The sequence below is a fragment of the Peromyscus leucopus genome, chromosome 4 (assembly GCF_004664715.2).
Source record: "Peromyscus leucopus breed LL Stock chromosome 4, UCI_PerLeu_2.1, whole genome shotgun sequence".
NCBI lineage: Eukaryota > Metazoa > Chordata > Mammalia > Rodentia > Cricetidae > Peromyscus > Peromyscus leucopus.
In genome coordinates, this window is record NC_051066.1 from 57,479,978 (window position 1) to 57,506,098 (window position 26,121).

General features: G+C 37.3%; 1 protein-coding gene across 4 annotated transcripts in view; it reads right to left on the bottom strand.

Annotated features, from left to right (window-relative positions):
• Nucleotides 1-522: 522 nt before the first annotated feature.
• The window catches only part of Nckap1 (NCK associated protein 1), an 82,653-nt gene continuing 57,054 nt past the window's right edge, over nt 523-26,121 (bottom strand). For 3 of the 4 annotated variants that reach the window (XM_028884455.1, XM_028884454.2, XM_028884453.1), the window contains 13 exons: nt 24,715-24,854; nt 22,933-23,064; nt 20,130-20,348; nt 19,617-19,747; nt 19,350-19,447; nt 17,504-17,597; nt 12,314-12,396; nt 11,889-11,969; nt 8,174-8,267; nt 6,143-6,259; nt 5,504-5,613; nt 2,912-3,001; nt 1,162-2,050 (listed from right to left, as the gene is read on the bottom strand). In XM_028884455.1, coding sequence (XP_028740288.1) covers nt 1,934-2,050; nt 2,912-3,001; nt 5,504-5,613; nt 6,143-6,259; nt 8,174-8,267; nt 11,889-11,969; nt 12,314-12,396; nt 17,504-17,597; nt 19,350-19,447; nt 19,617-19,747; nt 20,130-20,348; nt 22,933-23,064; nt 24,715-24,854 — 1,506 coding nt within the window. In that variant the 3' untranslated portion in view covers nt 1,162-1,933. Of the gene's footprint in view, nt 2,051-2,911; nt 3,002-5,503; nt 5,614-6,142; nt 6,260-8,173; nt 8,268-11,888; nt 11,970-12,313; nt 12,397-17,503; nt 17,598-19,349; nt 19,448-19,616; nt 19,748-20,129; nt 20,349-22,932; nt 23,065-24,714; nt 24,855-26,121 lie in introns of all 4 variants that reach the window. The other variant, XM_028884452.2, reaches the window with a different exon arrangement.

Here is a 26,121-nt window from a genome sequence, read left to right on the forward strand (position 1 = left end):
AGTTACATCGCTCCACAGTTACACCTCCAGAACCAGGATGTCAGTCTGTGTGGGCTGCTCTAACTAGATGCCCCAGACTGGGTGGCTAATATTAAGGAATCTCAAGATCAATGTGTTGGCAGATCTGGTGTCTTCGAGGCATGCCTCCAGGTTCAGAGACTGTGCTTCCTTCCTGTGTCCTCCTTCATATGGCAACAGGCATAAGGAACTCCTCCCTCAAGGCATAATCACCTCCCACAGGCCCACTCCATCATTACATTGGAGATGACATTTCACCATGTAAAGCTTGGGGAAACACGAATATTCAGACATATCCCAAAGTTTATGGACAATATTTTTCAAGTTACTGTATGATGCAGTAAATGCATAAGAAAGCAACAACTTTCTACTGTTTTTTTCTAAATTCCAAGTATTTTGAAAAGGAGCTATGTCATGGTTTCTGAAAATACTGAGTAGCATATAAAGTTTATGAGTGTCTCAATAAAATTATATCACCATCAACAAATAAATATTCAAACCACATTGAAGGGGAAATGTGTTTACTGATTAGTCACTAAGGGATGAAAAGAAATTTTAACAATTTAGTGGCACCCTCAGCTTGAGCTGAAAGCAATTACAAAGGATCTTATATGAGTGGCTTAATGAGTTGGGAAGTGATGTTATCAGTGTATGAACAGCAGCTCTCTGTGCTTCCCAGAGCTGAAGAGGCTATCTTACACCAATCAGAAGGCAACACTGGATGTGTTGCCCCGCTGTCCAAGCCAACCACAAAGCAGAGGCACTCTGTGAACCTCCACCCAGTACTGACCCGGTCCTTAACAACACAGCACTGCTCCATGGTCACTGCATTTTTCTTTACTCTTCAACAACTCCATTTGGTAACAGAGAAAATGAGGAAGCCAATGACACATACATGGACGCACGCATGTGCTTTCTTTTAGTTCTTATCTTTAAAACAATGTCATGTAGTCTTACTCCTAATTTCAGTATTTTTTTCCAGTGGAGTATTTTCTAAAACATTTAAACAAATTTTATAATAATGGATCTGCTATCAAATGCTCTAAGATATCCCTAAACCTATGTTTACTTTAAACAAAGTTTAAACTAAAAACCTCATATTGTCAAATAAATGTCCAAAGATATTAAAGAAATAATTCAAAATGTGATACAGTCTAGTGTTTATTTATGTTATGGCAGGTACACTTGAATTTCAAAATTTAAAACATATAAAAAGTGGTTTGGGACTAACGCCTGTATCAACAGTCGACAAGTGTCTTGGTTGTTATTATACAGCAGGGTACGTGGTAGTGCTGATGCCAACCGGGAACATGGGGCGAGATCATCAGTAGGCTTTCTACAGGCAACAGCGTACGCTGCTGTTTGAGAGACTCAGAATCTGCTTCCAATGCTCACGCTGTCTAACATCTCTAAGGTTAAATAGTGTTAGAGTATTTAGTTTGGCAAATGTTCAAAATAAAGTAGAAATGTATTCGTAAGCATCACAGAAATGCACATCCAGTCTTGATCTTAGTAAGAACCATAGTTACAGATCAGAACTCTCCCTATATGAAATAATTTACACACAGATGAGTGCTATCATATCACTATCTAAAATAATCACTAAATACAATTCATTTTCAGAAATAAACAAGCAAGGATTTTTTTCATTATCAGTTATCAAAAACATAGTGTTATGGTATTTCAAACAAATGATACTCTAAAATCATAGAATTTCACTGAGTTTTGAGAATGTGCAACTAAATCAACCAAGTATACCGTAGTACAACCATATTAGGAAGCCAATGATCAGAAAATACAACAGCATGAAGAAAATTTGATCCACAAAACTGTTTTCAGGCTTTAAGGTAAAAGAGTTCCACAGTTTACAGATAAACAAGGCAACAAAAACTCGTGCTTGTCTTGAGTAAGTATTCTATGCAGAAGATGTAACACTTTGTTTGTAGACAGCATGGTATGCATTTCTCAGCAATACATAAGGAAAACAAGATTCCAAGAGATCCATTGTTAGGAATGGTGATTCCTGTACAATCTGGAAAAGTAAAAAAATTGTCAAAATTCAAATTACTCAATGGGAGTAGTAAACAACAACTCTATATTCTTCTCATTAGAAACAGACACAAACCATTTTATTTCAAAATCTAAAATACAAACGTGGCATAGTGAATTCTATCAAAATACTTTTAAATGCTATTTCAAGTTTATCAATTAATCAATAGGAACACAAGAACATAAATCCTTGGCAATAGTCTAAACATAAAAATGAATACAAAAATATTTAAAATATAATGGCACATTTTAAGAGGCCTAAAACCAAGCTAGAAAGTCAAGTAAAAAAAAAAAAAAATAAGACCAACTATAATTAAATGGAGCGCAGTAAATTCTAGAGTTCAAAAGGAAGAAAAAAAAAAAAAAGACTAATACAAGCCTGTGTGATTGGAAAGATCATCAGGGAAAACAATGGAGCTATGAATTCTGCTGATTTTCCAAGGCTAAGGAAAATTCTCTGAGAAGAGCCTCAAGGCAGATTCACAGCCAGCGGGAAGCTCAGAGAACCGAACTTGACATATCAGGCAAACACAAGGCCTGTGAACATCCTTACAGGATGCACATCCTTACAGGACGTCACACAGTTACCGCTCACCTTTGGCCTTATTACTTCCTATTACTGACCTATGGCTAAATGGGAGTGGTGTCAGTCTTTGCAGGAATATTTAGAAAGTGTATGGTTTGGGTGGAGTGAACACAGAAATGGAGAAAAACCGAAAATTACAAAAGAAACAAAAACAAAACAAAACACCAACAAAACTTTTACTTGCCAAGAAGGGGCATTCTAAGGACTGGATCTTTTTTTGTTATCAGTAAAAGTTAATTAAACTGAAATGAGACATACCATATCCAGTAGCAAATAAACAGATTCTCTATTTCTTGTTGTAGTTTTATCTGTCTCTTGGCCGATTTTCAGTAGACTGGAAGACGCAAGCTTAAAAGTACATACATGTAATCAATGAGGTTGGCAATAAAATGCTGCTCATTTACTTGTTCATTTTCAGTATGGTTCAATTATTCAATGTATCATGTATGATAAGCTAGAAGACCTTACATCAATCAACAATTAAGGTACATACAATGAAATATTTGTTAAAACTGACATTTTCCTCATGTTTACCGAAGTCAACCACATGGTCACTGAAGGATTATAACCTCTGCATCAAAGCTTTCATGAGTTAAACATACAGTAACTGCTGATTACAGTATTCTTCTAAAAGGTTTCTGTTAAATGCTGCTGAGAATCCCCAACTACCAACAGTATCTGCTACTAATGTCCAAGAACTACACCAAACCACATCTGACCGGTGGACTTAGCACTAGTCTCTTTTGGTAGCAAGTCATGATAATTTTATAGACATAAAGTAAATTATTGAATCTACTCTGAGAAAAAAGATAAAGAAATAATAGAATAAATGGGTAGATCATTGAATCTACTCTAAAAGGAAAAAGGGGAAGATATAAAAATAAGATTATTGAATCTATTATGAAAAGAAAAGAGAGAATATAGATATAAGATAAAAAGGGAGATTATGGAATCTACTTTTAAAAAGGAACTACTTGTTTGAAATAGGATAAGTAATGAAATTTTTTGTCTGAATTTGTCAAATGTTAATGGACTGGGCATTGTTATATATTAATGGAGTTTTTTTGTCTGAATCTGTCAAATGTTAATGGACTAGACATCGTTAATGTAATTCTTGACTGTGTATATTGTATATACTTATTGGATATACTTTTTCTATTTTTTTCTCTGTCCACCCCCCACCCCCACCCCCGCCCCAGCTGAGGACCGAACCCAGGGCCTAGCAAGCGCTCTACCACTGAGCTAAATTCCCAAACCCAATGTATGTGGTTCAGTCCTATCCCCTGGCTTCAGGTACCCTCTTGGGGTGAGAGACTTTGAATGCATATTTTATTGATAAGAGGGAAATTTTTTGTGTATTTTTTAGGTCTTTCTTAAATAAGAAGACAATTTCAAACTAGGTTTGAATTCATAGTTTGAATTTGCAAGGAAAGACATTAAACCCAGAACAAAATACAGTAAAGAAAAGGAAAACAACTGAACTGTAATACTGTTTTTAAACTTAAGTTTTCTCCTTAAATTATATATTTTAAATTTAAAGGCTTACAGAATTTTCAATAAAGAAAAACTCAAAGATTCTAGAGGGCTTTTTTAAAGTCTCTTTTAAGCAAATATGAAAAAGATATGCTGTCTGACTGACAGATTTAACATTACCGTCTTTTAGTAGCAAGTCACATTTTTATAGTTTATTTTTGTTTATGTGTGTATTTATATGCCTGCATGAGTTTGTATGTAAGTGGGCATCAGATCCCAAGGCAGTTTTGAGAAGTCTGGTGTGGGTGCTAGGAACTGAACCTGGCTCCTCTGGAAGAGCAGTAAGCATCCTTAACTGCTGAGCCATCTCTCCAGCCCCGTAAATCATATTTTCATTGTTGAGTTTGTACTCATTAATAGTGTTTCTTCAGCTAAGTGGAAGTAAGGAAAAATACCTTTTGCTACTGTTTTTATTTATTTATTTTATTTATTTATTTATTTATTTATTTATTTTTGGTTTTTTTTGAGACAGGGTTTCTCTGTGTAGTTTTGCGCCTTTCCTGGAACTCACTTGGTAGCCCAGGCTGGCCTCGAACTCACAAAGATCCGCCTGGCTCTGCCTCCCGAGTGCTGGGATTAAAGGCGTGCGCCACCACCGCCCGGCCTACTGTTTTTATTTTTATTTATTTATTTATTTATTTTCTTTTACATGTGAGTGCTTGAATATGCCATGTGCGTGCCAGTGCCCATGCTGGTCAGAATGTCAGACCCCTGGAACTGGAGTCACAGCTGGTTGTGAGCTGTGCAATGTAGTTCTGGGAACTGAGAAGCAAACAATCTTAACTGATGAGCTATCTCTCTGGCCCCTTGTTATTTTGGAGAGAGGTTCTCACTCTTTAGCTCAGGCTAGCTGGCCTGCAACTTGTAACCCTATCTCTGCCTCCCCGTTAGTCAAAATACAGGCATTCCATCACAGCTCTCAAGCAGTATTTTATGGTGGAGTTTGTTACCATGTGTGATCTTTTAAAGGACACATTATCTCTCTTTGCTTCCATTTTTCCTTTAAAGGAAGAAAACAATCTTTCAAATGTGGAGAAAATCTCTAGTCCAAACATTAGTTTAAGCAAAAAGGTCATATGGCAGAGAAGGGAAGACATCCAAGCAGGAGGGAAAACAATGGTAAACTTGATGTAACCTGTTCTCTTTCCAAAAACAAAACATTAAAAAATAAGTGAGATTTATATATTTAACAAATTGGGAACAAAAATATCACTGGAAAAAAACTAAGTAAAATGTAAAAGTAACGGGAATTTACTGTTACATAAATTTTGTTTGCTTTGTAAAATGTCATGAGTTCTGATATCTGAATAGACATACCGCCAGGAATTCTTTAAGTCGGTCTTCAATACTTCCTTTGTGAATTGTAAACAAAGCTGCAGCGATCTGGTTGATGGCTTTGGCCAAACAATGTATATTGTTGCAGTGTCCTGAGAAAGTACAAACAGGATTGCGTAGTTTGTGTGACCCCAAAACTTCGTAACACACAGAAGGCAAGCCTTTAATGATTCCTCAGGCTACATAAACAGCAGCATGGCTAAGAGTTAGGGTGCAAAGTGATTTACTCTTTTCCTTTTATGGGCACGAGTGCTCGTAACTATCACAGCAAAGATGCGTGTAATGATCAGTATTTCATTAGCAGGCAAACACTCAGATGTACACCCTGGAAATGTAAATGTTAACGGCTAAGCTGCTTTAGAGCACGACATCTCTCAGTCCCTGAAAATCACCCCATGATCTGGGCATGCTCACTCACCATCCTCTGCTGTACTTTCTAGCTGACTGACCTACACACATGTCATAGTTTAGAAAACTACGATGTCAAAAAGCTACTGTTTGGCAGAACTTAATCTATATTTTATCAGAAAAGAACATAAACTAGCAGAACACACAGCAAACAGTGTATGTTATATTAAAACCAATGACCCTTCAGTGTGCCAACAATTTTAAGGCAGGTACCTTCTATAGCAGGGCTGTACTGCGACATCACATTGCTGGCCAGAGTAGGCAAGGAAACTGCTACAAAGACCATCAGGAGACAAGCAATCTTATACTCTTCTTCTGGACTAATGTTCTCTAAGGAAAAATGAGGAATAAAGATCAAGCTTTGCTTCAAGATTGTTTAGAAGCTAATAATCTAACCTATAAAAAAATAAAGGTAATAAAATTTTTTATCTAAATTTTCTAATTGAAAAGTGATGAAAAATTATGAGAACACCATATATATCGCCATTTATAAATTATTTATACCTCATAATCTGAAAACTCACTGAAAGAAAAACGTTTTTCTTTCCCCAAGACAGCTATGAATGATGTCATTTTAAATACATTGCCTAAAGGATACCAATATTAAAAAGGGGACCGCATTACCTATTTCTCCATTCTAGAAAACAAAAGGAAGCAGTTATGAATGAGAATATCTAGCATGCTCTATAGCTGTAAGACAATAACCTTTACAAAAATATTTACGGGGGGGGGGGGGGAGCTGGAGAGATGGCTCAGAGGTTAAGAGCACTGACTGTTCTTCCAGAAGTCATGAGTTCAATTCCCAGCAACCACATGGTGACTCACAACCAATGAGATCTGGTGCTCTCTTCTGGCATGCAAGCATACATGCAGGCAGAGCACTGTGTACTTAATAAATAAATACACCTTTAAAAAAATATTTACGGTATTTAAATTGTTCTGTCTAGCACCTGACTTCTTACCTGATACCCAGAAACTTCTAGTTCCCCAGCAGTTTGCAATTATACGTAACTATGGATTGATCACAGGAAAAAAACCAAATTACATAGTATTTTAAAATTTTGGGTGATCATAAGAAGTACTTTTAAGCAACAATAAATCATTTGAATGATGAAAACGAAGTGTAACTAATAGGAAAAGTAATGAACTCAAAGACTATACTTTGGCTCAAAAGAAATTGAAAAGAGGGCTGGAGATGGCTCAGTGGCTAAGAGTACTTGCTACTCTTGCAGAGGACCTAGGTTCAGCTCCCAATACCCACAGGGTGGCTCACAACCATCTGTAACTCCAGTCCCAAGGGCTGATGCCCTTTTCTTTACTTCTTGGGCACCAGGTATGCATGTAGTACAGATACGTGAGTGCAGGCAAAACACTCATACACACAGTGAATAAAAATTTAAAAAATAAAATAAAATCAAGAGTAGAGAAGGGCATTTCAATATAAACAAAACAAAACAAAACTTTTTTACACTGTGGACAAACCTAGAATTATATGGAACATTTTTGGTACTATGTTTCAAAGGACTGGCCTTAAAATTTCTAAATGATCAGTATTACATATCTACTATTTTATGGTGAATATCTATTTTAATTAAAAGGGGACACTATTTTCTAGTTACCAACTTCCTAGCTATCATAAGGACAGTCTTCCACCAGTATACAAATGCTCTCAACTTCTCCATCACAGAAAGTCCTTTTCATAAGCTTGGGCAGAGCTCAAGCACACAAAAACCAAGCCTTGATTTTCCTCCTTCCTCTTATGACATCATGTCCTTGTTCCCGACAGAGCTGTTCCAAACTTACTTTGTGCAATCCCTTTCCTCCCATTCATCTGAGCGAGCGCTGTGTAGGGAAGTCCACTGACAGCGATCCCATCATCACAGCTCACTACCGCTACACAGCTGATAATTCCCTTTCTACTGTCTTAGGAGCTTTCTCCCCAGTGTTTGTTTGTTTTTCTCTAACTCCACTGGTCCTTCACCTCCCTGAGCTCATTAATGCTGAAATGGTGTTGTTCCTCTGCACTGATGCATCTATCTACACTAAGTGGCTTTGACAGACTCATCTGGGAGTATGGCTCAGACAGTATGTATGTAATGACTACACTACAGAAAACTCCAAACAGCAATTAAAAAAATTAAAGCTTAATACTAAGAAGGCATTTGCAAAAGTAACTACCACATGCACACCGAGGCTGCCCTATCATTTTAACAGGAATACTACATATCTGCTAATGCATTTTACCTGATTTTTGTGAGGAAAGAGCTACGACTAAGGCAGGATCAATCTCACACGGTAATCCAGCCGCTGATGACAACTCATAAACATTCATCGCAACCTGACAAAAGACAAGAATTACAAAGAAATCAATGTTTTAACAGACTTGTGAGAAAGTTTACTTTAGTAAGACAATATTTATGCCTAGAAACATGCTAGAGGATTTCGGCAACTTGGCTGAAGCAAGTAGCTAACCCACAGTGGACAACGAGATCTGTAGCCCCTCTGTGGCGAGTTCCACAGGTTCATTCTCCAGTTACTGTTGCCTTAGAATCACGATGTAAAATACTAAGTCCAAAGAAATGGATAAACGAAGCCAGCTGTGGTGGCTCACACCTGTACTACCAGCACCTCAGAGTTTAAGGCCAGGCTGGGCAACAGAACGAGTTCCAGCTCAGCCGGGGCTACAGTGACAGCCAAGAGAATAATAAACACACAAAAGTGAATTATCATCCTGAATCTATGCTGAAGTCCACAGTTACTTAATGAAAAACTTTAGAGAGTCAATGTTTAATCAGTTACAGAAAAATTCAAGAAACACCACTTTAAAAATCTGATAAAGCAATTTCTGGTAAGAAATTTTCTACATCATACATGGACTCCAACTATTCGAGATAGTCTGACTGCTACTTTAGTTAAAAACTGTGTACATAATTAGTTATCTTTGATATTACAGTTACTAAACCACAGACAAAGGGAAACAACCATGCACTAAGATCCAGAGACATACACTGCTCACCACACACAAATTCAAAATGCGTCAAGGACATAGATGTAAAGCTAAAATTTTAAAAAGTTTGGAAGAAAATACAGGCATAAATCTTGATGGCCTTTGTCAGGACAGTGCTTGATAGCAGAACTACAAACAAAAGAAAAACCAGATAACCTAAAGTACACTGAAATTAAAGAGCTCTGTGTTTCTTGGATACCACCAAAAAACCAAAAAGGACCGACCAGGCAGTGGTGGCGCACACCTTTAATCCCAGCACTGGGGAGGCAGAGCCAGGAGATCTCTGTGAGTTCAAGGCCAGCCTGGTCTACAGAGCAAGATCCAGGACAGGCACCAAAACAACACAGAGACACCCTGTCTCAAAAAACCAAAAGAGAAACTGAAAAGGTATTTCAGTGGGGGAAATGTACAAATAATGATTCTACCGAGGATATAGTATCTCTCGACATTCAAAAGTAAAATGATGTGGGCCAGTGATGACCTAAGCCTGGCACCTGGGGGTCAACCCTAGAACCAGGCGAAGGTGAAAAGAGAGGGCCAACTCTGCACCCATAGATGACAAGACGGTGTAAAAACGGCACAGGGTCTAAATCAGCTTCTCTCTAAGAAAGCCATACAGACAAACAACAGATGTGTGGCATCCTCCTAAATGAAGAAAATGCAAACCAAAACAGTATGATACCACTGTACACCAACTAAAATGGCTCTTATCAAGTCAACCCGGACTGGATATAGGAAACCCTGGCACCTTCATTCAGCATTGATAGCCATAAAAAGCAAGTTGCCATGGCCAATCAGTTTGGTGGTTCCTCAAAGCTAAATAGTTTCTACAACCCAGCAATTCCATTCCTTATACAAGAGAACAAAAACATCAACACAGACAAACGAAATAGCATTATTTACAGCATCTAAGAAGTAAAAACAACCCCTATCTCCAATTGATGGCCGAATAAGCAAACTATGGCATATTCATACAATGGAACATTAAAAATTAAGTGCTAACAACACAAGCTGTAACATAGTAGAACACGAAAGCATGCTAAGTTAAAGAAGTCTGAGTCAAAAGAATATCTGCTGTGTGATTTGCACACAGTACTCAGAACAGGCAAGTCTGCAGTCAGAGACCGTTACCTAGGACTGGGGAGGGGGTGGAAGTCAGGAGTGCCTGCTGTGGGTGCTGATGCTCTTTGGGGGTGACAAAAACATTCTGAAACTGAATGAAACTGTGATGGTCATGATTACACTCAAAACCACTGAACCACTTTAGATGAGTAAATTTTATGACATAAGAATCAAGTTGTTAAAAATCATGTTGGATTCTTTAAACAAAGTAAATTTTAGTGACAGTTTGCTGGAAACTAAATATAATTATACCAATGAATAAGAACTGGATGATTAATTCAATGTGGGCAGAGTATTAGAATTCTTAGCACCTGTATATCAGTGAGCTCATAAGAATGGTTTAACCTTGTGCTTTCTGCAGTATTTCCATTTAAGAAAAACTCATTTTTGGCTATATTCATAGTTTCAGTCATAAATTCACAGGACACATTGCTCACAAATGCTCATTTCTGTAAAGCATTATAAGAAAATGAAAAATTAAAAGAAACAAGGCCTCGTCCTTTAAGATGTTCATTATCTAGTATAAATACAGGCAGAAGAACAAAAGTTCTCCACTAGCACTAAGAAAAAAACTTTTATCATTGGGAGCCTAAAAATGGTTTTTAGAAATCGGCAAGTGAACCTGGCCTTGACAGATAGGCAGGACTTCCAAATGCAGAAAGAGAAAAGGGCAATGTTTCAAGTACAATAAATGAAGAGGGTAAATGGATACATAAGAGAATGCTTACAAATCTGATTAGCTCAGATGATAGATATGAAGAGAGGGGCAGATAAACAGAGCAGTATATGATAAACCATTTGAATAAAGCAAGCAGGGTGGCATAAATCAGTAACCCCAACATTTGGGAGGTTGAGGCAGGAGGATTATTTAGAGTTTCTAGGCCAGCCTGAGATATGTAGGAAGACATTCCAACCCCATCCCACTCTAAAGTTTGGAAGGCATCACTTTGAAACTTGAATACTATTCAAGAGTCAAAATATGCAGAGGACACTGGCAAGATGGTTCATTAGGCAGAGGCACTTTCCACCAAGCCTGACAACTGTGTTTGATCCCCGGGCACACAGTCAGTCAGTCAGTCAGTCAGTCAGTCAGTCTGTCTGTCTCTTTCTCTCTCTCAACCAAGTATAAAATCATCTCTCAAACATGGAAACTTGCAGTAACTACGCCTCTTTGTTCATCACATGATTTAAATACAGTAGGAAATCACAGCTGGGATTAAACCAGTGGTTGGATCACATGGATCAAAAAATTTAAAACAAATAACTATAGACCTTTAAAAAGCTATTGACTTCCTATCTTATATTCATTAATTAAAAAATAAGATGCCTACAGTATGCCATTATCAATGTTTTCCATTATGTATTTTGGATTGCAAGCTACTTATAGGAAAGCAACATATATACTTTTCAATGAGCTTTGTCATATTGCACATGACAAGATGTTCTTGTTATACTCATCATTTACTTTATTAAAACTCCATTTAATACTTAAAAAAAAGATGCCAAAGAAAACTGGTTTTGATTAAACTACAGCAATTTTCTACAAGTCTTTTAAATATTTATTTTGAAAACTGACTACAAGTGAATTTAAAACAACTCATCTTGCTGCTTTATGACCATGCAAGAAAAAGCTGTCATAATTAGGGGGGGGGAGATCAAATTTTAACAAATTTTATGTCCTTTTAGTTGATCAGAATGCTTAAGAAGTTTTGGTGTTGTGAGCTCAGAGAGCAACAGCACAGGCATGCACGCTATTTTCAGGTTTGTTACATTTGATCTCACATGTGGGCAAACATCTCACTTTCAAACAACAAACTACAAAAGCTCTACCTTCATGTCAGTTTCCCTTGGAATGTGATCCTTGAAATCTTCAATGGAACTCACGAGGAAAGGAATGTGGTAGGATAAAACCTAGGCAGGACAATAAACAACAAGGTCAGCACTGTACACTGATGAAATACTACCATTTGATAAAGTCAAGTTTGCACACAGAAAGTATTTATCTACTTCACTGGACCTTTCTAAAAGGTCAAAACACATGGAAATGATACGTATTCAGTGCTAAGATGAGTACAGTTCAAAAGGAACACTTTAATGTAGAGCAAAGCTGAAATAGTGTATTAACCAAATTCCAATACCAAACCAAAAAACATACTTTATTTACCATTACTATGCAAACTGTAATTTGACTCTAAACATTGCTGTGAATTTTAACTTTTGGAAAATAAAGAGATGATATGGAAATGATTTCTTACATCTCTCAGTGCTTCTTGTGCCAATGACCGGAAGGATAAAATGACACCGATTATCGTCATCCTTTTCAAGACACTGTCAACAGCTAAATTACAAGGAAGGCGAGAAGGAAAAAAAAAACAACCATAAACTGACTTTTTTTAGCTTTAGAGAAAATTCTCAAAATCAAAATTTCTAGAATAAATACTGACTAATTGCAATTTAATTCAACAGTGTTTAAAGAGGTAAATGTGTTGATAGCCAATATTTAAACTTTAAATTATTTATCAATTCACACACATATATTAAAACTCTTTTCTTGTAAATGTATTGGAAGTTGACATTCATCAAGATCTTGAAATACTATGCAATCCCCTCATAAACTTGGTGGAGGTAGGAGTAGGGCGAGAGCTGGGGAGAAAGCCATCAGGATGGTTAGGAGTTAAACCCTCAGATGGTATAGGAACTTTGAATAACTTACTTTGTTTTTTAAAAGTTTTGTTTTATTTTATTTTATTTTATTTTATTTTATTTTATGTGTATGGATGTTTTGACTGCATGTATGTGTGATAGGTATTTGCAGAAGCCAGAAGCTGGCATCAGATCCCTGGGACTGGAGTTACAGAGGGTTATGTTGCCATGTGGGTGCTGGGAGTAGAACATAGGTTCTCTGGAAAAGCAGCCAGTGCTCTTAACCTCAGAGTCATCTCTCCAGGTATTTTAATTTTGGGGGGTTGGAGGAGGTTTCAAGAGAGGGTTTCCCTGTGTGTATCCCTGGTTGTCCTAGAACATGCTCTGTACACCTGCTGACCTTGAACTCAGAGCCTGCCTCTCAAGTGCTGGGATTAAAAGTGTGCACCACTGCCGCCTGACTTCCCATTTTAATTTTTTAAACGCTTTTTAAAAAAATGTGCATTTCTATGAGTCTCTCTGTGTGACATAAATGTGTGAGTGCCCAAGGAGGCCAGAAGATGGTATCAGATCCCTTGGAATTGGGAGTTGTGGTTACAGGCAGTTGTGTGCTACTGATGAGAACTTGGAACCAAACTGCAGTCCTCTGTAAGAATAGCAAGTACCTTTTAACTGCTGAGCTATCTCTCTAATCCCCTGGAGAAAATTCCTAAGTTGTGGCCAAAAATGGAAGAACTGCTTATTAAGATCATAAGCAGGTCTATGAAAATACCACCCCGAACACCTGTGGTCTCAGAAGCTAAGCAGAACCATCCTGATCAGTGCTGGATGGGAAGGAGATTATAAATAGGTGGTGCAGAGCTAAGTTACTGGAACCCATGGTGATGGACTTGATCATGTGCATGTTGCTTAGAGAAAATAACTTTGAAGATGATTACTCTATACTTAATACTCAAACTGTGCTAACAAAATAAGAGAGTGGGATTCAAAGGGAATATTTTACTAAGTACCCTATACAAGGCAATGGACTATGTAATGAAATAAATATAGAAAAATGCACCGGGCGTTGGTGGTGCACGCCTTTAATCCCAGCACTCGGGAGGCAGAGGCAGGTGGATCTTTGTGAGTTCGAGGCCAGCCTGGTCTACAGAGCGAGATCCAGGAAAGGTGCAGCAAAGCTACACAGAGAAACCCTGTCTTGAAAAACCAAAAAAAAAAAAAAAAAAAAAAAGAAAGAAAGAAAGAAAGAAAGAAAGAAAGAAAGAAAGAAAGAAAGAAAGAAAGAAAGAAAGAAGGAAGGAAAGAAAGAAAAAGAAAACGCAAGCAATCTTAATCGATAAGAAAGTAGGAGGTTAGGAAAAGAACTCAGTGGGTAAAGTGTGGTTTGGATCTTGAGCTGGGCATGCCTGCATACTCATGTAATTCTAGTGTCATGGAGTGGATACAGGAGGATCCCTAGGGTATACTGGCTAGTCATCCTGTATGATTGAAGCTCCAGGTTCTGGGACAACCTCATCTCAAAAACATAACATGGAGAAACAATTGAGGAAGACACCTAATATAAGCCTTGGGGCTCTGGAAATGTGTATCCATGTACACATTCACTTAAATATCACACACACACATACATACAAGCCTCTAAAATTTGACTGCATTTATATTAGAAACAATTCAAATAAATTTCTAGAAAAAGATGTATAAAAAAAACCACAGATGCAAGTTGAAGAGAAGGGACTGAGGTGTTCTGTTTGGACTTTCTAAGAATTTAAACTCACACTATAAAGTTTTTATTAAGCAATGAAGCAAGAATAATATGAGCTAAATGTGATAAACATAAAAACTGCTAACAAAATGTCACAAATACCTGATCAGTTCCACAGAAAGCAATCTATTCATCTTTTTATCTGTCTACAGTATGTTAGTGCCTGCTGACCAGCAGACTAGCAGACCATTAATGAAAGCAATGTAACAGAAAACTAAAGAGACGCTTCTACCAGAGGAAAGAAATGAGTGGAAACCAAAAACAAACAGAAGATTCATCTGAGAAAGTTTCATCCTAGTTGGCATACAGAAGGACTAAGAAGAAAAGACATTCCATTCCAAAAAGCTAAGCTGGAGGTACTGAGGGGCTTGCTCCAGGACCTCCATGGTTGAAGGAGAGAACCAACCTCTGGCCTCCACACAACCTTCCACATACACAGATACACTCTAAGCGTAATTACAAAAAGAGAAAGCTTCACTAACCACAATTTATAAAAGGGGGAATAAAAGAGAGGGTGATCTGGAGGGTCAGAAACATGGGTTTTAGTGACTGACACAAGACCACCAATGGAACGGAGCACAGGGACATAGAACACCAAACTCCAATTGAGAATTGTCGCCATCTTCAATACTGCTCTGCAGAAACGTAGCTTTAGACAGGGTGACAGGAGGGCAAAGGTGAATGAAATAAATTCTCAAAAGGAAGAATCACAGCAGAAAGCTAGAGGAAAATGGTCTGGAAGCAGGGGACAGCCTGGCTCCAAGAGAGATTGACAGAGGACAGAAAGTAAGGATGGGGACACCATGAGATTTGCTTGAGTGATACAGAAACCCTACAGTGAAATACAAAACAAGTCCCACACTGACTCCCAATTCAGAACCACTTTTAATAAATCATAATACCTTGTCTCTTTAACATAATGACTTGCTGATTCTAAATTAAACTTCTGGCTTTATGCATATGAGGTGAAGGAAGCTCAAGAGGGGGGTCATGGACAAGAGCATTTTGGAAACATTTCACCCCAAAGAATAGACATCTGCTCGAAGAAGCCTCTCTCAAGCACATCTTTTCTTTTTCTAATAAAACACAAAATAGGCTTAATATATTTTATTTAAAGGCTAATTTTATAAATATAGGTCACAAAGAGTCAGTTTAAATTTTAATTTTACCAAATCCCCAGTCTTATTATACATAAAATTCAATCATATAGAGAGAAATCTCAATATGGGACAATAAATTTTATTTTAAAAGTCTGCAAATCCCCTTTGAAACATGTTCCATTTTGTTTCAACTGCACAGGTGGAGTTAAGGACCAGGGTATTAAACAGCTCAGTGTATTAGTTGCTTCAAATGACAACATCCAAACAAAAAACTGCTTGTTACTAGGAAAGTTAAGTATAGTAAGATTGGGAGGGTGGTCACGATCAGCTGACTCCAAAAACTGAGAGAAACAAAAACAATGAAGAAGAATAAAGAAAACAAAGAGACAGCAAAAATAATAAAAATTAAAGGTTAAAAATTTTCCATTTATAAGGGAATCTGTGGCTGATATGTAAAATTAAATTAAATTATAAAATAAAAAAATACAACATAAAAAAATTTCCATTTACTTCTACTTTTCCCTTGTAAGACTGTCAAGTTGATCTTTTTTCTTTTTAAAACAACCACATGATAAACTCAGCTTCACTCCCCACCCTGGTGTCCAGTTCTATGAAATTGTCACAAATTTCTATGGCAAACAGCTCCGTCATCCCCCAAACTCCCTTGCTGCTTCCTTTCTAAGTCCTGGAAACTGCTGCTGTGCTCTACAAGACCATCCCCAGGGTTCTGCAGCACTATGCTCATTTAATTAGCAGGCGTTTTAAAGCAGAAGACAGGCAATAAAGTGATTGTCTAAGCATCTGAAAGGAAAATGTCAGGTGTTAAGTTCATCAGATGCATGCTTTAATGGTTTCAGATTACTCATACTGTTTCAGATATATTAATGCTACAACAGAAGTCATGGCCTTGCATTTGTTAAGCATGTACACTATCATTGAGTCCCCCACTCTACCCCTCAGGAACCTGGGAATTTTGGTGAGATTTCTGAACAGTAATAAACTCATTCTGCCTTTGTCCAATACAAATAAATTTTATTTTGGATTTCTTAAATTTTTAGTGCTGGGAAAACCTTTACCATTATAAATAAAGTATGATTGCCCACCAATTTCAAGAAGATATTTAAAGAAAATTTTAAGCTGTAAATGACAGGCTCAGGGTTTTCATACCATACAATACTAATTAGCAAAAAAAGGGAACAAATTATTACCTCAGTGGACAACACAGACAGGTGAATCCAAGAAACATACAAAGTCAAAGAAGCCAGACAGGAATCTAATCTATGGGGGCAGGAACGGCTGTGGGAGAGCAGGGGGAGGAAGAAGACAACAGAGAGACAGGGCTGTGGAGATGACCAAATGCTGACTGTGACTGTGGCCACGGTTCCAGGGACATGACACCTGTCAGTGTACTCCACAGCCTTCACTCCGTGTCTGCACATTTCAGGGAAGCTGACTTTTAGGAAGTTATAGACTCCCAAGTTAATTATCTTGTCGTCTACTTAATGTACACTTACTGTATTAAATTTAATAGGTTCAAGAACTTATTAATAGCAATGTTTGCTAATAATCAACACATACTAAAAGTACAGTCAAGCATTTCTGAAAGTAAAGCCAGTATAGTGGTACATGTCTTTAATCCCAACAACGCAGAAAGCAGAGACAAGCAGACCTTTGTGAATTTTAAGGCCAATCTGTGTTAAGACTCTGCCTCCCCCACCCCAGAAAAAAAAACAAAAAACCAAGACCAAAAACAAACAAAAAACTGAAGTAGATATATACTGAAAAGTTCCATTAACTAACTTTTTTCTAGTTCTGTTCATACGCTAACGAGCACTTTGCATAATTTTCGGCTTTCATTTATGTTACAAATTTTGGCTAGAAATTAAATATTGCATGTTAAATCTTTCAAATGTTTATAAAAAGGACCATGAGTTACTCACATGACAATCTTTTAAAGAGTGCAGCCATCTGGTCTGGCTTGTCAAAGCTGGTCCTCATTTGTGTTAGCACATCAACATTCTCCACCACAAGTTTCTTTAAAAAAGAAGAATGAGCCAAGTCAGGCACAGACCTTTGTGATAATGACACAAGAGCTTGCTTGTGAGTTACAACTGGAAAGTAAACAACGAAATCCATGAAGTCCAGATGTTCTGTACTATACAGTTTTGTTTTAATAAAGGAATCTCAAAATTGTTTACATAAGATCAGTATTTTTCCAATTCAAGAAGAGGTCAGGAAAATTCAGCAGAGATAAGTAGCAAGAATAAGGACCATCATATGCTTATATATACAACAGTATTTTAAAACATACCTTTTTTGTCTGGTAAGTTCCAAAAGTTTTAGTGACCCAAAATCAAATTCTCTCAAGACCTATAGTCATTTTATAAATATATATATATGTACTTATTTGATATAGTTCATCTTAGCACTGACATATTCCTAAAATGATAAAAATGGTAATTTAAAATGTTACTGCCTTTAATATTTTTATTTAAACACTATGCAGCCTAAAGACATTTTTCACCCAGCTTAAAGGATTTAAGATAAAAGAAAACACATGAAGCTAGGTGTGCTGACTAGTTTTATGTCAACTTGATATAAGCTAGGGTCATCTGAAAAGAGGGAAGCTCAGTTCAGAAAATGTTTCCATAACATCTGGCTGTACAGAATTTTCCTAATAAGTGATAGATGGAGGAGCACCCAGCCAATTGTGGGTGGTGCCATCCCTGAGCTGGTGCTCCTGGGTTCTATAAGAAAATAGGTTGAAGCCGGGTGGTGGTGGCACAGCCTTTAATCTCAGAACTTGGGAGGCAGAGCCAGGCGGATCACTGTGTCTACAGAGTGAGATCCAGGACAGGCACCAAAATTACACAGAGAAACCCTGTCTCGAAAAACAAACAAACAAAAAGAAAACAGGCTGAACAAGACATGGGAAACAAGCCAGAAAGGCTCACCCCTCCATGGACTCTGCATCAGCTCCTGCCTCCAGGCTCCTGCCCTGCTTGAGTTCTTACCTTGATTTCCTTCAGTGATAGACTATGATATGGAAGTATAAACCAAATAAACTCTTCCTTCCCCAACTTGCTTTGGTTCGTGATGTTTCACCATTGCATTTTAGTAATCCTAACTAAAATACCAGGTATGTGGCTAGTGGTAGAGCATTTGCCTACCATGTGAGAGGCCTTGCATTCAATCTCTAACATACCCAGTAACCTAACAATGCTCATGTCACAAGCTGTGGAAATGTTGAAAACAATATACTCAAATGATAAACTGGAACAAATAACTTTGGCTAGAATTTTCAACATAATCAAATAAAAGCATCATTATGCAACAAAATTAAGGCTTGACTAAGAATACTGAGAAACCTGAACTCAGTCCCTTTTGAAAGTTAATTCACCTTTTTAGGCCTCTTGCTTTCTTGAGTATAATTAAGCCAAAATACCATTCAGAGGCTTTAATTTTACTTACATATTGGTAATTTCATGTTAGGTTAATTTAAAATTCTAGGTTTTCTCACATTCTTGAAATGCTTTACAAGAATTACTGTTTAAAAGGTGAATAAAGCCAGATTTGGCAGCCTACATTTAGAATACTAGCTATTTGGGAGGCTGGTAAAGGAGGTTTGAGGCCTGCCTGGGAAATTTACTAAGACTCTATTTCAAAATAAAAAATAAGAAAAGGGTTAGAGATGTAGCACAATGGTAGAGCACTCTCCAACACATGTGAGTTCATAGGTTCAAACCCCAATACTGCAAACAAGGACAGCAAGATGGGTTGACGTACCTTAAGTTCAGCAACTTGTGATGAAATATGCCACATAAGACTCTCACTTAGGAACTTCATCCCATATGGGCCTAGGAGCTCTGATAATGATCTCATTTCTGAAAGGAAATGAATTAATTTCAGTTTCTTGACAGAGCAAATATATTAAGAAACACTGACATACTGCACTACCCCATGTTACAAACTACATATTAATAGCCAAAAGAACCAAGCCAAATCAAGTTATGTAAAACAATCAGGTTTTCTTCATTAGTATGTAATATTCACCTGATATGTCAGAATATTCCTCTGCATTGAATGTTAATTCATTTTCTGTGGGTAAATTCACAAATGCTTTCATTGCAGGAAAATAAGCTATATGGCCATTGCTGACTTGTCTTAGTAAAGTTTCTAAGTACCTAAAGAGAAAAGTAAATTCATAATCAGAAGAAAAAGTTTGCTCAAACTTTATTATGAAATGCATCCCTATATAAAAGTGTCAAGTCAACTGATAAAATATATGAGAACATGATGTTGGAGAGATGGCTCAGAGGTTAAGAGCACTGGCTGCTCTCCAAGACGGCCCGGGTTTGGTTCACAGCACCCATGTGCTGGTACACAACCAGCTGTGACTCCAGTTCCAGGGGATCAGATCATCTTTTCTAGCCTCTGAGGGCACCAGTCATACACGTAGTACACATACATTCATATATAAGCACTTAATCATAAAATGACTTTCCTAAGGAGTTCATTACAAAACAAAACTTTCCATCATTCAAAATTTCTAAATGTGTTCCTTACCAATTTGTGTACAGACTTGTAATGGTTGGCTCTCCATGACTGTCTAAGTGCTGGGTTTGCTGAAGAAGAACATTATTAAATACTCTGGTGATATCAATCTGCACATAGTTCTCTATGGACTGGAGTACAGTCATGTATGCTCTTACACTTGTTAGAAGCTCTGATGGTTTTGCAATTTCCTGTGTAGCTTGATTATACATAGTCATTCCAACAATTGATCTGGGGATAATAAAGGAGGTAAGATTTTCCCACTTATGTAAACAATCTATGCAATCTGCTAACATCTAATATCACATAAGCAATAATAAAAATTTTAAAGATTTTTAAAATAAAGCCATGAAATTATTACTGTCATTATCTTAATAAGCTAAAAATGATAAATTGGGAATACAAATAATTAAAAAACATTCTGAGAATGTAAATTAATGACAATGATTAAACATAAAAAGGACTTTAAAAACTACATTAATATAGCAAGGATGATGAGTTATTTAACCAATAGCTTAAATTTGCATGGCACTGCTGCTTGAACCTTTTGTATTTTATGAGAATGAACTACAATCTCAATATTTACTAACATGACTATATAGTTATCATCACTAACATTTCATAAACAAACAAAAAAAAAACTAAGGTTCAAAACATAAGTAAACTAAAAAAAGTTACTGTTTGGAGGTGGTCTGTCTAGAATGAACAAAGTTCCCAAACACCTAAGAAGAAATGTAAACATATAACTACAGAAATAGTTTAATTAAGCATTTATGGAGGTATAAGTCCTGCACCTAAAGTTGACAACATGAATGAGCACTTATCCATAAATGTCTGCCTGATTTAATGTTAATTTTCAACAAACTGCAAAACAGTTAAAACAAGATGACAACGAAACAGCACATTAAACTCATCTTTATTCCCCTTGTACATATAAGCTAAAAAGAAACACCAATCTGAAAATAGTTCTTTTGGTAGCTTGAATGTAATTGCTCACATAAGATCATAGGGAGTGACACTATTAGGAGGTGTGGCCTTGTTGGAATAGGTATGGCCTTGTTGGAGAAAGTGTGTCACTGTGGAGGTGGGCTTTGAGGTCTCATATATGCTGAAGCTACGCCCAAAAAGACAGACTGTTGGCTACAGGTAAAGATGTAGGACTTTCAGCTCCTTCTCCAGAACCATGTCTTCCTGCATGCCACCACGTCACACACCATGATAATGGACTAAACCTCTGAAAATGTAAGCCACCCCAATTAAATGTTTTTCCTTTATAAGAGTTGCTGTGGTCATGGTGTCTCTTCACAGCAACAGAAACCCTAAGACACTTCTCTAAGTGGTCTTTTTCTGCATTAGTCTCTCCTATTCCCTTAAATTTTCTTTTAAATTTAAATTACATTTATTTATATAGGTGTGAGTGTGTGCGTGCGTGCGTGCGTGTGCTCATACATGCCATGTTACACATGTGGAGGTAAGAGTACAATGCTGTAGTCAGTTCTCTCCTGCCTTGTTCTCCTTGCTTGGCAGCAAGCACCTGTACCTTACTGAGCCATGCTGCCAGCCCCTACTCTCTTTTTTAAGAAGCCCCCTTAAGCATCAGATGTGCCAACATTTTAGACTTGTATTTGTAAAGATCCATTTTTGAGACAGCAGACAAAACAAAGCCATGGCTAGGACTACGCCCAGATAAGTCAACTCAAGATGAAAACTGCTATTCTTGGTATAGAGCACTTAAGTACTAAGACTAAAACTAAACAAACAAAGCAAAACAAACACAAAGCAAGTTGCTCCCTTGTTTTGATCCTGACCACTACACAGAGGTTCAGGAAAAAGAAAATATTTGTATGTCCACAGATTACAAACCAAACTATTTACAGAAAGAAAACACAGGGTCTGAAAATTGAGTCTCCGATTCTACTCAGGAGTCTGCCATCCACCCAGATGAGAATGTTAAGTATCAGGTATAGAGTTTTACTGTCAGTATGTGTATCCGATTTGATAAAGGGAACAAAAGGCAGTTCTCAACACCAGCTGCTTCTCAAGCCAAATAATGGTTCAATACTCAATTTAATCCGTTTTTATACAGTCCCATGTTGTTCTCTTGTTGAAGTATTCTTGCCATAACAATTGAAGTTTTAAGCATTATACTATTTCCTTACCACAATGTTAAGCATATAGCAACAGAACTATTACTCATTAATGACAACAAAACTTTGAAAATCCTTTGGCAAAATTTTCAGATACTAAGACTTGTGAGATTATAAATTATTAAGTGATAAACACTTCCTTAATAATTAACTTTAAGAAATTTGAAGTACATTCATAGAACTGAAAGGACTTTTTGCTACTCTATGCAGTGTTAGTCAAAGAGCTGTAGAACTCGACTCAGAACAGCTTGGTGCGCACAGACAAAGCAGACTAGACACTAATGACAGTCAATGCTTGCATCTTTTCATATTCCTTCTCTGCTCTTTCTTTACCGACTGCAGCCTAGTAACCTCCCAGCCTTATTCACTTGCCCTTCATAAGCCTGAAGATAGATTGGCAAATCACCTACTGTCTGCGTAAGACAACTAAAACTCTGGAAGAAACTTACTGATGTTAGCAGTGTCAATAACTGGTGATAAGCATGGGACAGGAACCTGCTGCCCGGGAAGTCTCAGTTCACTGTTCTACATGGTTCTCAGTCCACTGCTATTTGTACTGCACCAGTTCACCTCATTTTGTCTAATAAAAGCTAGTATCAGATGGGTACTAGACAATGAAAACAGCTCATTAAACTGAAGCAATGATAGCAGTCTGTGTGCTCTCTTACTTAGTGAAGCGTATTTCCAGGTGAGAAGTCAAATACTCGCGCGGCGTGAAGGTGTGCTCCCACACTACCATGTTTGGAACATAATTTATGGAGAAGCATAACTCCGAAAGTGCAGTGTGCAACTTATCAAGGCTAAAAAACAGTAATAAATATTAATTAAAATGATACTTTATCATAAGCAATTCCAAATCCATTTTATAAAAATAGCAAGTCTTACAGAGAATACTGCAGAATTTGATTTTTCTATTTATTCTTAAACTGAAAGCTCAAAATGTTTAGGTTTAATTCAAGTAGGCAATGTTTAAAAAATTCGCGCTCTCTACATTCAGCTAATAATGAATACACTGAGCAACCACAGGAAGGAGGTGCTTTTTCTGCACTCAACAGCATAACCTCCTCCTGACGGTGCTGATCTGTTAGGGGAGATGGAGCAATTTATAAAGTGGCAATGGCTTGTTCATCTTAGGAACAAGTAGAACATTCTAGTAAAAAACATTCACCCAATTACTGACCACATATGCTTTCCTTCCCAACAATCAAAAACTTAACAAATGATCCAGTGTTTTCTTTTTCTTTTTTTTTTTGGTTTTTCGAGACAGGGTTTCTCTGTGTAGCTTTGCGCCTTTCCTGGAACTCGCTTTGGAGACCAGGCTGGCCTCGAACTCACAGAGATCCGCCTGGCTCTGCCTCGCGAGTGCTGGGATTAAAGGCGTGCGCCACCACCGCCCGGCGGATCCAGTGTTTTCAAATGATGGTATCAGATACATTCTAATGTATCGCCAAATGCTGAAAGTCTCAGTTACCTGACTTAAGTTAAGGATTAAGATCGTTTCTACTGCTACTCAGAAAGTCTGAGGCAGATTCTTGACCTTAGTGTTCAGTCCATCGAGACAAATACCATCTCTTATATATGTGAGAATTAATACTGACTGTCATCTTGACAGATCGAGAGTCACCTAGGAAATAAACCCACGGGGTGTCTGTGAGGGGTTTCTCGATTGAGTTAACAGAGGTGGGAGGAGGACCCACCGTAACTGTGAGCAGGGGCATCCCATGGGCTGGGGCCCCGGGGACCAAAAACTCCAAAGGAAGCTGAACACCAAGCATTCCTCCCCCTGCTTCCTGGCTGTAGGCACATGTGACCAAGGCTCAAGCTCCAGCCTCTGTACCTCCTCCACCAGGATGAACTGCACCCTCAAACCATAAGCGAAAACAAACTTTTCCTCCTAAATTGCTTCTCTTGGGTATTCTGTCACAATAACAGCAAAAGTATCTTCAAAAATCTACATTTTAGGCCAGGTGATGGTGGTGCACGCCTTTAATCCCAGCATTTGGGAGACTGAGGCAGGTGGATCTCTGTGAGTTTGAGGCCAGCCTGGGCTACAAAATAAGTTCCAAGGCAGCTAGAGCTGTTACGCTGAGAAACCCTGTCAAAAAAAAAAAAGAAAAGAAAGACAGAAAGAAAGAAAGGAGGGAGGGAGGGAGGGAGGGAGGGAGGGAGGGAGGGAGAGAGAGAGAGAGAGAGAGAGAGAGAGAGAGAGAGAGAGAAAGAAAGAAAGAAAGAAAGAAAGAAAGAAAGAAAGAAAGAAAGAAAGAAAGAAAGAAAGAAAGAAAATCTACATTTTAGAATAAAGTACTAACAGCTAATCAAATTTATAATTGTTTTCTTGGTAAGCGCTAGAAAAGAAAATCTATTTAGTTCCTACCAGTGTCTCAGTTCTAATACCACAGGGAAAGAATCTTTACCAAAACAAAGAGATACAATAAAAGTAGAAGGCTTACTTGGTCACAACCAGCCTGTTTTTCCTCATGCTCTCAACACCTGGTTTTTCCCTTTCAGGTTCCCCTTTCTTGCCAGTCTGTTTTTTTGACTTCTTATTCACTGCCTGACTGATGGTTTTGGCACAATGCTTAGGCAGTAACTGAAATTGAGTAAGAATGACATTACACTGTTGCACCAATTTATCAGAATATATAGATGAATGCAGGACACCTTAGCTGAGTCTGAACAAGCAAGCAGGACAGAAATGGAGGGAGGATCTAGCTCACAAGGCCTACAGAGCATGGAAAAAAAGTAGAAACCTATTAAAGTATCAAGTTATTATTCAAAAGATAAATAAAAACATACAAGGCAAGTATGGGGTGAGAGATATAACAGTCACTACAATTATGTGAATGGCCTATAAAAAAGAAACAAAATCTGTTCAGGATCTAGTGGGCATACTATGTAGTGGGCATAAAGTGCAAAGTAAAGTACTAGTTCCAGCTGTCAAGAGGGTCCTGAGAATGAAGCCAGGTGAGGTTTTACATTGCAAGCAATCCTGAACACAGGGGCAGTTTTTACAAATGGAGCCATAGTATGAAAGGATATTTCCTAAGGCTAATTCTAACAATGACTGAAGAAACATTTAAAACAAGAAAAAAATTAAACAAAGACAACCAAACAAGCTGTGGAGAAAGGGTATAAAATAAGACAAGACAGATACAACCCCCCCCCAGATTTGAGAAAGATTTAGTAATATATATATATACATATATATATATATACATATATATATGTATATATTTATATATATGGGGGAAGGTTTCTACCTAGTACAATGCTAATACCACTATTACAAAACTCAAGTCCAACTAGTAATAATTTAGTTTGATAGATAACATCAAGCAAAAAGAAATGAGAAGGTGGATGAGGGCTGTACTATACAGTAGAGTTGCCTTATGTCACTTATATACTCAAAATGTACCTATCCAATGAATGTCCAATAAGTAAAAAAAAATCAGATTTAAAAAATTTAGTACAAAGTATAAAACATTTTATGATTAGATGCTAAAATGATGAAAAATTTAGATATATTGGAATAAGTAAAACTAATTAACTTTCCTTATTTCTTTTTTTTTATATTTTTAACAAGGTTACTAGAAACATTTAAATTACCCATGTGGCTCACACCTCTCTGCTGGCCAGTGATAGCCTGAAAGCAGTTTAGTCATTAGATATGTGCAGTAACTAACTAAAGACATGGGAATGTGTGAGGAGAAATGTATGTTGTCATGGAGTATCTTCTTTTAAAAAAGAGGAAAAATGAAATGTTTAAGGAACTCGTCATTGTTACGAATTAAAAACCAGATGTTAAGTCTAATTCACAAACAACCTGCTGCAGTACAAACCCAAACCTATCAACAACC